The 18,198-nt window shown below is 38.5% G+C and overlaps 1 protein-coding gene across 1 annotated transcript in view; it reads left to right on the top strand.

Annotated features, from left to right (window-relative positions):
• The first annotated feature begins 264 nt into the window (after nt 1–264).
• The window catches only part of AGBL1 (AGBL carboxypeptidase 1), a 922,430-nt gene continuing 904,496 nt past the window's right edge, over nt 265–18,198 (top strand). The window contains 1 exon segment of the mRNA XM_043981214.1: nt 265–516. Coding sequence (XP_043837149.1) covers nt 466–516 — 51 coding nt within the window. The 5' untranslated portion in view covers nt 265–465.

The raw sequence follows: 18,198 nt of genomic DNA, 5'->3' as shown, positions 1-18,198 counted from the left end.
GAGGGGGAGAGAGAGTCTGCTTAGATCTCTTGGAAATAAATGGCTGGTCAGCTGGGAATGCCTGTCAGCCATCCAAGGTGGCTTCTTCTCTCCCTGGGTTCCATTGCAGTACTAGAGGTGAGTGACTCACTAGTGTTCCCTCCATCCCCACCCCCACCCCCAAATGCTGGGGCCTTTTCACAGGCCTGTCCTCTACCTAATCCCCTAGATTCTTTATATAGGAATGAATCTCCCTTGTCACAGTGGGCAAGCCAGCAGGGAGTCGGGGGGCATTTATCTTTCCGCTGAGGTCTAGGGTTGCATTGCTGTGACTTTTAGCACTCAGCAACATGTGTGGATGAGATCTCTGTTCAGCTCCTACGAGGCCAGTGTCGAGGTCAGCTTGGCAGCCTCCGTCTAAGCCAGGCGATCGTCTGCAGACACTTTTCCAGATTTAGGGCAGGACCTGGTGAATTGAGGATCAGGATGGCTGAACAAGAAACCAGTGGATTGCAAGTCCTTCTCTCCACCCTTCAGGTAAGAAGAATCTGAGTTCATGGGAATGCTGGCTTGTTCTGCCATTCCCCTGGATAACCCTGACTTGCAGCCAAGCTCCTCTGCTCTTTCTCAGTGCCGCGAAGCTCAGTTTGTGAATCAGTGGTAGAACATTAGTTGTCAGTTTTGTTTCCCACCTGGAACCTGACCTAAGGGATGCTTGGGTATTTAAATACTAAATTCAGTGTTCCCAATGACTACTCTGCTTCCATGACTGATCATTCTGGGATTAGAGATCTGAACTGAAATGACCAGGTTGATGGCAGACAAGGAGAAGCGGAAGCAATAGCTTGATCAATAATAAGGGACATGTCAGGGCTGTCAGTGGGTCAGACATGAAACCTTTGGGAATTTTCAGAGCCTCAGGAAGGAAGGATAAGGGGCAGAGAGGACAAGGGTGGGTCAGACATGTCTAAATGGGTCTACTGGCTTTCAAAGGTAGGTTTTCTTAACCTGAATCAGAGAATTGCAGAGCTAAAAGGGAGAATATGTGGCTGACTCAAGGTCATAAGTGAATGTCCTAGGGTTTCAGGAAGAGTTTGCATTGTAAGAAAAGACCCTAACAACCAGATGTGTTCAGGTATTTAGGATTATCTGAAGAGCTATAACTAGCAATTTTGTGCCTAAGGCAAGTATCATAAGACCCCCATTGTGTCAAGTGGCATGAAATTCAGCATCTTGCTTCTTAGGAAAATGACTTTAAGGTGGGCAGGGGGAGAAGCAAAGAAGAAATCATCTTGGGTAGAACTGCCAGCCTGCCATCTGGTAAACTTCCTGTTTAAGCTGATTATTTTTGTAAACTAGGTGCTAAGCTCAAATACTTCTATGCTTCTGGAGCTCTGCAAGGATTGTCAGTACACTCTAAATTTAGGTTCTGTAAGGCAAAGTCCCAGTCTCCCCACCCTAGTTATGGCTCTGATCATCTGATTCCAATTTCAGGCCTACTTTTGCTCAATGGTTGGAGTTTCTTGCCTATTTTCTTACTTCTTAATTCTCACAAATCACAGCAAAACCTATATCATTCAGAGAGTCCACCTAACTGTAATAGTCAAAGAATTGCATTTTCCTTTGCATTATGTTTGAGGAGAGAAGAACAAACATCTGAGATGTAGCTTTAAAAGGACCAAAATGAACTGAAGAAACTCTTCTACATTCATCTCCACCTCACCCCAAACACTTCCCCCATACATACATACATGGACACCACACACTCACCTTCCCAGAGATGTCCTAGAATGGAGTATAGATCCAGGCAGATCTACAACTTCTCCTCCTCAAAGGTTATGAATAAGCATTAACTTATCTTTGGAGATGAATGTCCCCAGCATTCTTCTTGCATCAGTCATGCTAAAATAGCATTTATTGCTATACCAAGAATCTCACAATTCTTGGGCTCTCTCAGCAGCAGCTCATTGTGAATCCGTGAAGACTTTGGATTCTCTTGAACAGAGAGCTATTTAAAATATGGCAATGAACTTCCTCTCTTGGGGCTGGGCATTGAAAAGAAGAGCTAAAGAAAATGAGAAAGAGAATAAATGAAAACAAGAAAGCAAGGATCCCCAGCACGACCGTTTTAGCAGAAGCTTTTTATTTCTTAGCCTGAGTTTGTCTTCTACTGCCCACAATAATATGCACAATAACCCTCTATATGCCTGCCTTCCTACCTCCAGGGAAAAAGAGAAAAATACTTATTCACTTTTTCCTCCTTCCATGGCATAGAATGTTTAATCTGAAAAAAAAAGTATCTTATAGTTCTTATTGTTTAATCCCCTCCTTATATATAAATGAGGAAAATGAGGTTGAGGGGAGTGATTTACCTAAAGTCCCACAACTAGTTAGTTACATGTTTCTTGAGGCCTAGCTGCATATTCATACATTCATTTAATGAGCTTTTATTAAATACCTACTATGTACCTGCCTCTGTGCTAGGATCTGGGAATACAAATACAGAAATGAAATAGTTTCTGTCCTCAAGGAGCTTATATTGTACTGGGAAGAAACAACATGTGAACAGACAAGCAATTATAAAATTAGATATTTAAAGTTAATAAACAGTAACATTGGGGAGAGGACATTAACAATCAGTGCTAGTGGTGATAGGGAATCTGGCTAGGCCTCCTATGAGGTATGGAATTTGAACTGAGCCTAAAAGAGCCTAGGGATTCTAAGGGGCAGATGTGATGCAAAGTATTCCTGGCAAGGGAGAGAGCTGTGCAAAGGCACTATCTGAGATGGGTGTTTGTTTTGTACAGAGAGTAGTAAGACAGTTTGGCTAGATGATAAAGACTGTAAATCAGTTAGTTGGCAAGCACTTATAAATTTTTAAACTTTATTTTATTTTTTTTCCAGGCAATGGGGGTTAAGTGACTTGCCCAGGGTCACACAGCTAATAAGTGTCAAATGTTTGAGGTCGGATTTAAACTCAGGTCCTCCTGAATCCAGGGCCAGTGCTTTGACAAGTGCTTTATCCTCTGCGCCACCTAGCTGCACCCCTTCCCCTTGACAAGCACTTATTAAGCATTTAAAATGTACCAGAGGCACAGTGGATAGAGTGTTGGACCTGGAGTCAGGAAGACTCATATTCCTGAATTCAAATTTGGCCTCAGACACTTACTAGCTGTGTGACCCTGGGCAAGTCACTTAACCCTCTTTGTTTTAATTTCTTCGTCTGTAAATTGAGCTGGAGAAGGAAATGGCAAACCACTCTAGTGTCTCTGCCAAGAAAACCCCAAATGGGGTCACAAAGAGTTGGACATGACTGAAAACAATTCAACAACAACAATGTACCAGACACTGCACTAAGTGGAAAAGATACAATGAAAAAATGGAAAAAAAATTCTCATTTTCAAGAAGCAAAATGTAATAAAATCTAGAAAGGTAGGAGGGAGACAGCTTGTGGAGGGCTTTAAATGCCAAATAAAAGAGATGGGATTTTATCCTAAGTGCAATAGAGACCCTGAAATCTTTGCTAGGGAAATGATTGGATCAGACCTGTGCTTTAGGAATATCAATTTGTTAGCTGTGGGGAGGATGGGTTGAAGAAGGATGAGCCTGGAAGCAAGGAGACTTATTAGGAGGCTATTTCAGTAGTCCACTATACATCTCATCATGTGGCTGGTGTTAATGGGGGAGATGGTGAATTGCCAGGCTCATAGGTTGTAGGCTTCACTCCAATTCTGACACCATAAATCCTTGCCCAGTCATGGCTTCCCAGGTCTACTAATTATGTACCTTTATTGGAACATGAAAAATGCCTAATTACTTGGTCAGTTTTGGCAAGCACAGGCCTGTGATACTATAGCTCTTTGTTTCTGTTTGCATTTGTCTGTAGTGTCCCTGTACATTATTCTTTTATATTCTTTCTACCCACGATCTCCAGGGTCTCGATCACTGCCAAAATATAATATAGCTGATTCTCTCTCTCTCTCTTTTTTTTTTATCCTGGAATTTCAGAATATCATCCATTATGTATTGCAAGATATTTTCTACAATGTTTGGCCTCCAGTCTCAGGTTAGCCTTGGGCATTGGCAATAGCAAACTGAACTGGTGAGTTGTGGTCTAGGGGAAATGGAGCTTTTGGGACAGTCTGATCATATGAACTTTGCCATACAGGAAATATTCTAAGACAAGAAGAAGTTTCATTCTCCTTGCTATAAATAGGTGATGGTGGAAAGCGCTTGCCTGGGAGTCAAGAGACCTGGATGCTACTCCTGGGTCAGCAGCTCTAACATTAGCTTGCTATATGACCTTAGACAAGTCACTATACCTCTTCTGGTCTGTTTCTTCATATGAAAAATGACATAGACCATATCAGAGGTGACCTGCAATATTCCCAAGTAGAAGGAACCAAATTAAAATATGTTGAGAAATATTTAGCAATATAGAGAATATTAATATGTGGTTTTCTAAGTCAATATATGCTCACAAGGATACTCGTATATGGCTTAGAGGACCTTATTTGAGTTTGACACCACTGACCTTGGTCAAATCTAGATTCTTTTCTGGTTTTCATAAGCTATCTTTCATTGAATTGAATAAGGGGATTTTCTCTAAATATATAACTAAAGGTCCTACCAGCAGATTCTTTCTCTAGAGTTATTACGTGGATTTCTATCCTTTGCATATGAATAAGGATCATTATAGAAGAAATTATGTCTTCTCTCAGAGAGGAAAAGCAGGGGTTTGGAAATACAGAAAGATATATATGTGTGTATGTACACGTGCATGTGTACATATATGCACAAACACATATACTATATATGTATATATGACACAATACAACATATATCTACATATATCGATATATGTATTGTGTATATACATATACACATATATAGACACATACATGCATATACACATACACATACACACCCCATATATATATATATATATATATATATAAATAAATGCCACATGTTGGGAAGTCTTTAGAAAGATGATTTAAGATTTGTCTTATTGGTGAAATTTGGACTTCCTAATTTGTCTTCAAGTTTTGCTCTACCAGTAACACAAATAAGGAAACAAACCAGAAATCTGTGTTAATTTCAAGCTTCAGTGGGAACATAGAAACTAGATGAAAAAGAAAAATCTTGTAGGGATGGTTGCCAAATGGAAAATGGATGAAGTTGATAAGAAACAGCATCTGTCAGTATCTAAAATGAAAGACTTCTTGCTAGCCAAACAGGAAAAAAGGATGGGGAATTCAGAGGCATTTGCTGAGATGGGGTATAATTGGATTCTTTTCTTTGGTATTTTTTCTTTTGCCAATCCCTAGTTCTTACTGCCCTTATGCTTCTCAGATTCAGTTCGATTAGGGGAGTCCCCCTAGAGTATACATTTGATTCTTTACCTAATGTAATTAACTCCCTGTCTGACTGACTCCTTGAAAATGTTTCCCCTTTAATAAGAAGGGCTCCTTTAAAATTTCTTATAATTTTTCATTTCCTGATAGGAACCTGGAATCATTGGAAATGTTGGGGGGGGTAGTGCCTGAGAAATAAAGGGCCAGCTTTTCAATTTGGTTAATAAGGTACTTTTAATTCTCATTTATCCATCCATTTACTTTTACAATAAACATTTATTTAGCATTTATTTAGCACTCTCCCAATCACTTTGAAAGATATAAAATGGAAAGAAAGAAAAAGATAGAAAAATAAAGGGAGAAAGAAAGGGAGAAAGGAAGAAAGAAAACTTCTAGCTAGTGAGATAAGATGAAGTTTCATGGAGGAAGTAGGGTTTGATTTGGGCCCGTCAATACCAGTAGGAATTGAATACTAGTGCTATTACAGGCCAGGCCTAACCCAGGATAGGAGAGTGATTCAGGCTCAGTATTAGAATACAATGAGGCACTCAAGGACCATAAAAAAATTAAAACCACTTTACTTAAAATAAGATTTAAAAAATCATACAATTTAGATAAAGAGCTCTCTATGTTTATCAGGGCAATAATCAGGTCAGCAAGGTATTCCATGAAGGGAAGTAGGAATTCTTTTAAAACATCCAACCCCAACTTTCCATAGGCCAGGCTTCTTATTCCTCACCTAGTAAAAAGCGAACACAAAGATAATCCATACAAAAATTTCCCAGTCCACATAAAACAGGTACCACTTCTATTGCAGTTGGGAAATATCAAGTGATCTAGCTTGACTTGAGTACGAGGATACATGAAGGGAACCTTCATCACCTGTCTCCGCGCCTTTGTATGGACTGTTACTTATGCCTTGTATGTTCTCCTCACCCCTGCCTCTTAGAACTTCTAGCTTCCATTATTATTCAGCTCAAGTGTTACCTCCTAGAAGAGGCCTATTAATTTATTATTTTAAATATTCTTTTCTTTTAAAATTTCAAGTTCCAAATTCTCTCCCTCCCTTCTTCACCTCCTCCACTCCCCAAGAAGCCAAGCAATGAACAATTCAGTTCTCTATTATACATGTTAAATCACAGAAAACATGTTTCCATATTGTCCATATTATTTAAAAAAGCAAGAAAAATAAAGTGAGAAAATTATATTTCCATTTGCACTCAGAGTTCAATTCTCTCTCTGAAGGAAGATAACATTTCTTCATCATGAGTCCTTTGGAATTGTCTTGAATTATTGTATTGATCAGAGTAGCCAAATCTTTCCCAGTTCATTATCCTTACAATTCTGCTCACTTCACTTTGCATCAGGTGGTCCTGCCATGTTTTTCTAAAGCCTCCTCTCTTATAGCACAATAATACTCCCTCATAATCATATTCCACAACTTATTCAGTCATTCCCCAATCATGAGCGTCCCCTTGATTTCCAGTACTTTGCCACCACAAAAAGAAAGCTGTTAAAAATGTTATATGTATGTACCCACACATACACACACACACACACACACGCGCATATGCATCTTTTTACTTTTTCTTTGATCTCTTTGGGATACAGACCTAATTTTCTGGGGCAAAGGCTATGGTTTTATATATAGTTTTATGGCCCTTTGTGCATAGTTCTAAATTGTTTACAGAATAGTTGGACCAATTCATAACTTCACCAACAATTCATTGGTAAATCTATTTTGGTTTCATCCCCTCCAGTGTCATTTCTAATAGGTATGATGTGATACCTCACAGTTGTTCTAATTTGCCTTCCTCTAATCAATAGTGATTTAGAGCATTTTTTCATATGACTATAGATAGCTTCATTTTCTTCTGAATACTGCCTGTTTATATCCTTTGACCATTTATCAGTTGGGGGATGACTCTTATTTTTATAAATTTGACCCGGTTCTATACTGAGTATATATTTGAGAAAAGAGGTTGTTTTTTTTTTTTTTTTGGTGAGGTAATTGGCCAGTGCTCTATCCACTGTGCCACCTAGCTGCCCCGTGAAAGAGGTTTTTATCAGACAAGCACTGTAAAAATTTTCACTATTCTTTCATTGTCTATGGTACTATTTAGCAAAATGGAGTTTTTCTGATTATCTCTTTTAATTAGATTTAGTTTTTCTTTTTCTTTTTCTAAGATTATGACTGCTACCTCTGCTTCTTTAAAAAACTTTAACTGAAGTATATTACATTCTACTGTAACCATTTATTTTAACTTTGTGTGTATCTTTCTGTTTCAAGTGTGTCTCTTGTAAACAATATTTTTTTGTATTCTGGTTTCTAATACATTTGCTATCTGTTTCTTTTTCATGGGTGAGCTCATCCTATTCACAGTCACCGTTATGATTACTGTGTATCTCTATTCATCCCATTATCATCATCATCTTCTTCTTCATCTTCTTCTCTCTCTCTCTTTCTCCTCAAAAGTCTATTTTGCCTCTAAGTACTGCCTTCCTTAATCCATCCTCCCCTTTAAAATTCTCCCCTTTATCTTATCTCCTTACTCTATTTCCTTAATGGGAAAAATCATACTGTTATATAAAACTTTAATTTTTTTTATCATTCCAACATAATCGACTTACTCCCATGCCCTCTATCTATGTAAATGCCTTTTAAGTGCCCTAATAATAACAAAGTTCTTAGGAGTTACATGTATTATTTTCCCATATAGGAATATAAAACCCCTAACTTTATTGAGTCCTTTATAATTAATTACTCTTTTGTGTTTACCTTTTTATTCTTTTAAGACTTTTGCTTTAATGTAAAATTTTCTATTCAGTTCTGGTGTTTTCATCAGGAATGCTTGAAAGTTCATTGTCTCATTAAATATCCATTTCTCCCTTGAAAAATTACACTCAAGTTTTCTTGGGTATGTTGTTCTTGGTTGTAATCTTAGCTCCTTTATCATCTGGAACATAATAATCCATGTCTTCCACGCCTTTAACATGGAAGCCACTAAATCTTGTGTCATCTTGACTGTGGCTTCACGGTATTTGAATTCTTTCTTTTTGGCTGCTGGAAATATTTTCACTTTGAGCTCTGGAAATTCACTATGATATTCATGGGAGTTTTATTTTGGGTCTCTTTAAGGAGTTATTTGGTGGGTAGTTTAATTTCTATTTTACTCTCTGGATCTAAGAAATTGGGGCCATTTTCCTTGATAATTTCTTGAAATATGATGTCTAGACTTTTTCTTTGACCATGATTTTCATTTAGTCCAATGAATCTTAAATGATCTCTTTTATATATTTCCCTGGTCAATTGTTTTTCTTTCTTTCTTTCTTTCTTTCTTTCTTTCTTTCTTTCTTTCTTTCTTTCTTTCTTTCTTTCTTTCTTTCTTTTTTTGTTTTGGCGGGGCAATGAGGGTTAAGTGACTTGCCCAGGGTCACACAGCTGGTAAGTGTCAAGTATCTGAGGCCAGATTTGAATTTAGGTCTTCCTGAATCCAGGGCCAGTGCCCTATCCACTGCACCACCTAGCTGCCCTCCAATTGTTTTTCTTTTCTTTTCTTTTTACATTGTTGGCTTCTTTTTTGTGGCTCAATAAGGGTTAAATGACTTGCCCAGGGTCACACAGATAGTAAATGTCAAGTGTCTGAGGCCAGATTTGAATTCGGGTCCTTCTGAATCCAGGACTGGTGCTTTATCCACTGTGTCACCTAGCTTCCCCCTGTTGGCTTCTTTTGAATTTTTATCTTGGTCTTCTTTGCTACCACAGTACCTTTTTATGGTCATTTTGTTGTTGTTTATTCATTTTTCCAGCCTATCTCTTGACTTTGAACTTTACATTAAAGTTAGGCACTGCTCATCATTTGGTGGGGAGGCACTGTCACAAGTTTCAGTCTTTTATGTTCTGTTGTTTTCAGAGCTATTTCTGAGGGTCTACAAGTTTTTGACTTCCAAAGTGGTTTGGCCATCCTGGGAGAGGTATGGTCACTGCTCTCCTGGTTTTTAAAACCAGGAGACTGCTCTGGTCTTTACTGAGGAATGACCCCTTGGTTCCTTGAAGCTTCATGGGCTAGTGCTACTCTCTGCTTTGGAACTATGACCAAGAACCATGCTTCCTTGTGTACTTCTCTCTTCTCTGGAATCATGATCCAGGACTGCATAGCCATTCCAGTCCGTAGCAGCAGTACCCAGTGCCAACAAACTGTCCCCTATAATCTCTTTCTGAGAAGTTGACTGACCCTCTTGTGGTCTCTGGGCTGAGAGCTCCTGAAGGAAAATGTTACTGCTATTGTCACTACTGTGTATGTGGGGGTTAGACAGATTTCCACCCATGTGTTACAGACTTTTTCTTCCTACTTTTTAAGGTTTTGTTTAGGTCAGAAAAAATATCTTACTCTGACTTTTTGTTGGCTCTGCTACCCCAAAATTTGATTTCGGTTGTTATTTTAAAGTTGTTTGGATGGGAATTTCGGGAAAGTTCAGCTGGATCACTATTTCTAATGTGCTATCTTGGCTCCCCTACCTAAGAACCCTTTTCTGATTCCCTAAAATGTTATGTCTCTCCCCCACCCCCAATTACTTTGAATTTATTTTGTACATAGCTTGTGTTCACTTTCCTGTGCATGCATTGCTTTCTCATAGCAGAATAAAAAGTCTTTCAGAACCAAGACTGTTAAAATTTTTGTCTTTATATCCCTAGCACCCAGGACAGTTCCTGGTTCATAATTGTTATTCAATAAATGCTTATTGAACTGATGATTCTGGCTATGGAGTTATATCTCTTGCCCTTTCCAGTGAGTACAGGATTCAGGATAATATGGAAATTAAATTCAGTTCTTCCAGGTCCCACTTCCTAGAGATTCTATTCTGGTTGCATTAATATTCATATCTATAATGAGGGGTACAGTGGAACAACATCCTTTGTTGGTGTTAAGCATAAATTTGGAAATTCCATTGATAGATTAGGGTAAGTTAACTCTAGTTAGATACACACCGACCAGTTTCTATCTGTTCCCTGGCAACATCTAGCCCATAATTTACTGTCTTCCAAAAGCTAGAACAGCACTCACCAGAGCCAAAAAGTCTTGGGTCAGGACCTGTAAGCTGGTAAGTTATGTTAACAAGGGAGAGAACCAGTCAGAATTGCCAATGCCCATATCAGCCAGGAAAACCTGCTATGGGACACATACACTTCATATCCCTACTCATGATAGGGATAGGTTCATGAGAATGGATTCTCTTGGGTGTAGCTACTTCATTCTCTTGCCAGATCTTAGAGGCAGAGCCTCATGGGTCTATGGGGCTTATGTGATTTTTCAGCAAAAGAATATAGTATAATTCATTCAAGGTGAGAATGCTGCGAGCCAGGTTCTTATTATATTAATTGGCTGTGCTGGAGGCATTGAGAAGTCAGAAGCTGAGAATAGAGAAGGGGATATGGAAGGGAGGGGATCTGAATTTATACTTCATGTGTTCTCTTCTTTGGGTGCCCTTATATGATCAGTTGGAGGAATTCAGTGACCCTAATTCTCTGCCAGGAAAGAAGTTTCAGGTGGATGAATCCCTCAGGTAGTTTTCCATTACCAGCTTGGGGTTGTGTGTGTGTGTGTGTGTGTGTGTGTGTGTGTGTGTGTGTGTATGTGTGTATACAAACACATGACATGCTCAGTGTATTGAAGACACCAGGGATTTGTGAAAAGTAGCATCACTTGGTAAGAGAAAACCCAAGGGGGATGAGAAGGGGCCAATGGATGATTTCCCTTGTGGGCTGTGGATGATATTTAATTTTTAACACTTAGAGAAAGTTGGGAGATGGATGAGGAATAGGAGATATGCATTATGGTATTATGGAAAGAATGTATGACTTAAAAGCTTGAAAACTTAGGTTCTAGTCTTGGCTTTTGTTACTGTCTGTGTGGCAAGTCACATAACCTAAGCTTCATCATCTGTAAAATGGGGATAATAATACTTGTAGTAACTCCCTCATGACTTGTAAGATTGCAAATAAAATGCCTTGTAACCATAAAGTATTATAAATATTCATAGTTACTAAGAACCAATGTCTTACTTTCCTCAGAGACTGATAAGTTGGAACTCCTCCATGTAGTGAGTATGCTGCTGTACTGAACTTTGAGGTACATTTGCTGTTTTCATTGCCTTTTCTTGAAGATCTTTAATTATACAGAGATGGGGCAAACTTCTTTAGTTCATCTAGTTGCAATTTTGTCTAGGCCAGAACCACTGAGGTTAGAATTTCCCCTTATGTTCCTTCTTCCCTGCCCTTATGTGTTCACAATGCTTTGGACACTGGGAGAGGTCCATCCATTCATCAGGTCCCTTACCTAAAGATACTTGTTGTTTTCAATACCACTTAATGTGTTCAGAGAAAGCTCTTCTGAGGGATGGTTGGAAGCAAGATATAATTGTAGTTTAAAGATATTGAGAGCCCCCTTCTGCTTTGTGGGTTCTCCCAGTTAGAACAGCTACCTAATCCACACACCTCTTTTCATGTCCAAAAGTCTGTTGTTGGCACTTGCTTTCTGCCTTCTGATCTTTATTAATTAGGGGAAAAGACAAGTGAGAGACTAGGAACTTTAGAAAAGGTTTTAATGTCTCAAAGCAGTTTCCATGCCCCATTGTGTTTTTAATCAGAGGGGCATTTACTGATAAGGACAGCTTGTCCTCAGGTTGCAGATTATATGCAGACCAGATTTCATAATTAGTACTTTGATGAGAATTTTCCTTGGGGATTTGGTTAAAAGGCAGCTCCTTCGGGGGCAGCTAGGTGGCACAGTGGATAGAGCACCGGCCCTGGAGTCAGGAGTACCTGAATTCAAATCAGGCCTCAGACACTTAACACTTACTAGTTGTGTGACCCTGGGCAAGTCACTTAACCCCAATTGCCTCACTAAAAGGCAGCTCCTTCAATAAATAATTTTCTAGGTCAAGAAGTGACCCAAGAAAATGCTTATTGCATCCTTAAGCTTCTGAAACCCAAATGATGATGAGAGCCTATGGATTCTACTCATCAGCTCTAGTAATAACTCAGTGCCCTACATTTGTCACATTAATGTGTCTTCACTTTTTTTTTTTAATACAAGAATTATTAGTTGGGGGACATAACAGATTGTAAATGCCTTCTCTTTCCCCCTAAAGAATGATTAAAGTATTACCAAATTTTGAATTGGAAAGGATCTTGGAAATTCTGCCTCAGTCTCTACCCTATTTTACAAATGAGGAAATTGAAATCTAGAATAGTTAGTGATCTGCATAAAGTGTTATGTCAGAAGTAGCAGAACTAGGATTCTTACTCAAGTTCTTCTGACTTCAAAATTCAGTTTTTTCCCCATATCCATATAAAGAAACAAAATCTTGCTTTCCTTTCCACTTTGATTATAAAAAAAACACACACTGTATTTTTGAGGGGGAGGAAGGAAAACTTAATTGATTTAAAAGACTTAATTTAAAACTTTTTGTAGTTAAAATAGTGAGCAAACTTGGGACATTCTGGATGCCACAGTGTTAGCAGGGCTTTTATGGGACTCAAAATTGCATTACATTTCCTAGCTCCATGATATATCTTCCTCTATTCTTCCAACCTCCCTAAAGGGATTTCTTACATGACTGGGGTTACCTTAAATCCCATAATCAAAAATCTTTGTTAACTTACTACAACTTCCTTTGTCCCCATATTTATTAGGTTTAATGATGCTAGAATAAAATGTTATCCTTTACCATGAGAACCACTATTTCACATATTGCCTATAATCTGAAAATACCTTAAACATGAGACTTAAATTTTGGTAGAGCCAAATGATGTCCTACTTAGCCAATTCTTTAAGTTATAAACTGTAAAAATCAAGGGATGCTTGAAGCCTGTGTATGATCCTGGGCTCTTCCACTAATACTCTCATATAAATATTGTGAGCAATTTTTACTCCTGCATCATGTAGGGGGAGGATTGAATAAATTCATATCTCTTACCTCTGAGGGCCCTTCTAACTCTAACTCTGATTCTATGATCCTACCCAGGGTTTTCAAATCTGGAATTGTAACTAAATATCCTTGTCATTTCTAGCCTTTCATGTTTTGTCTATCTCTACACACAGTCACGCTTTCTGTCCTCTGACAGGGTGGCTCATTGTTTCTGTTGTGAGGGTGGGGAGCAGACTATCTTCAGTGTTCTGATGCATGTTAGGATCTAATACACAGAGATTTGCCTGGCACTCTCATCAGTGCTCTTGGCACATCCTCACCCCACTCCTATGGTAGTAGATGGTAAAGCTCTCAGAATCTTATCAGTCAGAGACATCCCAGAGGAACTATTCCCATTTGAATACTGTTGGTGCCAATAGGAAATGGACACAGAATATATTGTTGGCACACTTTGAACCTTTCTATCTGCAATTCACACTATTCCATGCTGACTCACTTAGAAGGTTATACTGTTGTCACAGTGAAGCCTTTGGGGAAGGAACTATTGATTGGTTTGCAATGACAACCTTAGATCTGCATGTCTCTCTTCAAGAATTATCTCTTCTTTTGTAACTCCTCAGTGCCATTAAGATGAACCAACTCCATGTCACTCTTGTAGGACAGCTAAGGAGAGGTCTTTCCTAACTGCCTGTTAGCAATCTAGTTTTCCCATTGCCTCAAGTTTTGACATTAAGATTACTCCCACATTCCCCTCATGACCATCAATCCTATTCCAGTCTGGCCTTTGCAGCCATCATCTTGGGAAGCAACCTTTATGGAGCTGTTGGCCTGGCAACCGCTTCTTTGGGCTCTGTGACTTCACAGAAGAATGCATTTACCATCAAAGTCCTTGCAGGGTACTGCCAAATGGTTCAGCATCAGAAACTGATATCATTATATCTGGGGAAATGACATTAAAGAAGCATCAGCATCTGTTTTACCGCACACTTTGAGAAACATAGCACCTTGCCAACTAATTTGTAACTGAAATCTTCTATATGTGCAGTTTCCTCCATTAGCATGTGAGCTCCTTGAGAGCAGGGAATTTCTTATTTTTCTATTTGTATTCTGTTTATAATATCTCAGTACTTGGTAGAATGTAAGTGCTTAATAATGCTTTTACATTCGTGTATTGATTCAAAACTTTATAATCTACATTTTCTTATTTAACCTTTACTCAAAACTTGGTATCTTGTCAAACCATAAGGAGCCCAGAAAAGATACCAGTCTCAGGATTCAGTAGATATACTTGGGATTGGTAGAATTCTCAGCAGCAGAAGGCAGTGAAAACCTGTGGCCAGTCCATGGTAGCTATGATAGAGAAAAGCACTTAGGTTAGGGTAACTATGGAATAGAGGCTGAGAACAAATGTGGATCATCAAGCTAGATTGGGATGGGAGTAGGGGTGGAAATAGGATCCTTGTCAAGGAAGTAAAGGAACAGATCACACAGATTAAAATGTAAGCACAAATTAAGATGTGGTGCCTAAGTTGATGAGCCAAGGAAGTAGGCTAGAAAAGAATTAAGTGATGAGTCAAGATATACCCTGTTTCAGTTATAGGTAGGAAATCAGAGTACACCTGGTCAGGTACAATTAGCTTGATAAGAGCCTGCAAGCATGAGGACCTTTGAATGACTTTCCATGGCTCTTATATGTCTGATCCTCCTGATCTTTAAAGGGTGATTCCCTGATCCATGATGTTATGCCATAGTCATGTGTTACCTATATCTTACATCACCCTGTGTCTCTTTTTGAGAAATCATTTTTCTTAAATAGAACTAGGAAGAGTTCAGATCTCTATGATTTGGAGCCAGTTTTGTTGGTTTTCATTATAGCTCTTTTTTGTTGGCAAATCTCTATTTGGCAACAAAGGGACTCAAGGAGCGAGGTTACCATTCTACCTAACTCTCCTTTTTCTATTGGGATCCAGTGTCCAGCCAGGACTTTTTAGTTCCTTTCTTGGCCAGGAATATACTGATTAATTTATCTTTCACTTTCATAGGCAAAATCATTGAGACTCTCTTTATTAATTCATTTTCTCAATCTCTAATCTTATTAGAACATAAAAATAGGGTTAATCTTTCCATGGTCTCTTGATCACTGCTCTCAGGCTAACTGACCAACACTAGATCTGAAGCTATGTCCTGACATTCTCATATAGGCTTATGAAATTACAAACACCTTCCTTCTTTTTTGGCCTATCTGACCGACATCAATACCTCTTCTTTTATTTATCTCTACCACCAAAGCAGTCTAAGATATTGAAACCTGACAGGATTCACAATGTTCAGTAGGCTGGCAATTTTACACATTGCTTCCCCCCCACATGGTATAAGATAAATGAAGTGGGCATCCATCATCCAAGCTTCCCAATCTTGCCTTCCTTATATTCAGGCAAGCCTTCATGGCCATAATAACTTCAATTGATATAATACTTTACAGTTTGCAAGATATTTTCCTTACAGCAAGCCTGTGACATAGGTAGTTCAAGTAGTTTTATCTCTATTTTAGAGATGAGGAAACTGAGCCTTAGAGAAATGAAGTGAGTTCCAGCATAAGAATCTCTATATCATACCTTAGTAGTGATCATCTATCCCTCCACTTTAAGAGCTCCAGTGAAGGGGTGCTCACTGCTTCCAGAGGCAGTCAATTCCACTTTGCTTTGATAAGTGTCATTATTAGTAACTCTCACATCTCTATGTAAAAGCTAGGGAATTATGGGGCCATCCATACGCCTTATAGCACTTAAAACTTCTTGCCTATGTGTGTCAACACCTACTAATTATCTAGATTGGGTTGCTTAGTCAAACCTTCTTTCACTCTGGTAGATCTAAGTCCCCAGTCAAGGACTATCACCAAACAGTTGCATTGAATTTCTTCATGGTTCTTAAGAGTAACCCTGATGTGTGTGTATGTGCATATGTGTGTGTGTGTGTGTGTGCGTGTGAGTGTGTGTGTGTGTGCATGCATGATACAATTCCTTTATCCCTTCAGTTCCTGAGCCACCATAGGAGTCTTTCCATTTACACAAACCAATGACTTACTATAATGACACAGTAAAATCTTAAACAAAACCATGTACCTAGCAATAAGGCAAACAAAATGTTAAATTACTCAGCAGGTACCCACATATTAACACAAATGTGGGAATAAAAAATATACCCAGTATCTGTTAGGGAGAGTTGGAACACACAGGAAAGCATGACAGGGAAGCATGTATGGTAGGAAAATATTCTTGGATAACTCACAACTTTGTAATGAAGACTTGTTATTAGTCCCTTCAAGAATAACTGCAACTCTGATTGGTCTTCTCTGTTTTCCAGTTGTGCAAATCCTCTTCTCTCTACTTCAACTGTTATAGCATTTACAAGTGTTTTCAACTTCCAATTAACCTTAAAGGGTGGGGTGGTTGGAAAAGTTTCATGATATTAATTTGTTTGTTTTTAATAAAAAATATTTCATTATTTTCCAGTTATATATAAAGATAGTTTTTAACACTTGTTTTCATAGGATTTTTAGTTCCAAATTTTTCTGTCATCCTCCCCAAGATGGAAAGCAATCTGATATAGGTTATATATGTATAATCACATTAAACATATTTCTGCATTAGTCATGTTGTGAAAAAACAATCAGAGCACAAGAGAAAAACCTCAAAAAAGAAGGGAAAAAACAGCCCCGAAGTGGAAACAGTATGGTTCAATCTGCATTCTGAATCCACAGTTCTTTTTTTCTGGATGTGAAGAACATTTTCTATCATGAATTCTTTGAAATTGTTTTGGATCATTGCACTGCTGAGAAGAGCCAAGTCTATCACAGTTGATCATCACACAATGTCGCTGTTACTGTGTACAATGTTCTCCTGGTTCTGCTCCTCTCACTCAGGATCAATTCATATAAGTCCTTCCAGGTTTCTCTGAAATGCTCCTGCTCATCCTTTCTTACAGAACAATAGTATTCCATTACATTCACATACCACAATTTGTTTAGCCATTCCCCAATTGATGGGCATTCCATCAATTTCCAATTCTTTGCCACCAGAAAGAGAGCAAGATGGCATATCTCTTAAACTCTTGGGAGTAACTCACCAACCAATCAGGAATCAAGCAATGGTCATCTGCCAGTTAGAAGATTCCTGATTGCTAGTCTCCAAAAAGCTCAGATAAAGCTGTTTTACTCCTGCTTTTTCTTTAGTTTCCAGTCCCTAGGTTTTTCAGCATTCAGACTTGGGCTTAGCCTCCTATCCGTATTAGCTTCTGCCTTTGAATGGCTTAAATCAGGACCTCCTGATACTCAGAGATTCACCTTTTTTTTTTTTTTTGCAGGGCAATGAGGGTTAAGTGACTTGCCCAGGGTCACATAGCTAGTGTTAAGTGTCTGAGGCCGAATTTGAACTCAGGCACTCCTGAGTCCAAGGCCAGTGCTTTATCCACTGTGCCACCTAGCTGCCCAGAGATTCACTTTTTACTTAAAAGGTAATAATGAATTTCCCCTATGAAATCAACAGACCTTGTTTAATTACACATTGGTCTCCAAGTAGTCATGTGATTTCTCATGTTTTTAATTTTGCCCCCTTTGTTTTTAAAGTAAATATATGCAAATAAGTTGGAGTAAATAATGGCATATAGTATTGAGTTTTGAAAATTAAAAGCATGACAATGATGATGATGATAATAGTAATAATAATAAACAGTTCACATTTACACAGTGTTTACTATGTACCAGGTACTGTGCTAAGTGCTTTACAATTAATACCTCCATTTGATCTTCATGACAAACATGTGAGGTAGTTGCTACTATCTTTCTCATTTTGGAGATGAAGAAACTGAGGTAAATAGTGGTTAAGTGACTTTGCTTAGGGTCACAAAGCTAATCAGTGCCTGATGCTAAATT

Source organism: Dromiciops gliroides, chromosome 2 (assembly GCF_019393635.1).
Source record: "Dromiciops gliroides isolate mDroGli1 chromosome 2, mDroGli1.pri, whole genome shotgun sequence".
NCBI classification, from domain to species: domain Eukaryota; kingdom Metazoa; phylum Chordata; class Mammalia; order Microbiotheria; family Microbiotheriidae; genus Dromiciops; species Dromiciops gliroides.
The sequence above is the reverse complement of the archived record's forward strand: the minus strand, read 5'-3'. Positions and strand labels throughout refer to the sequence as shown.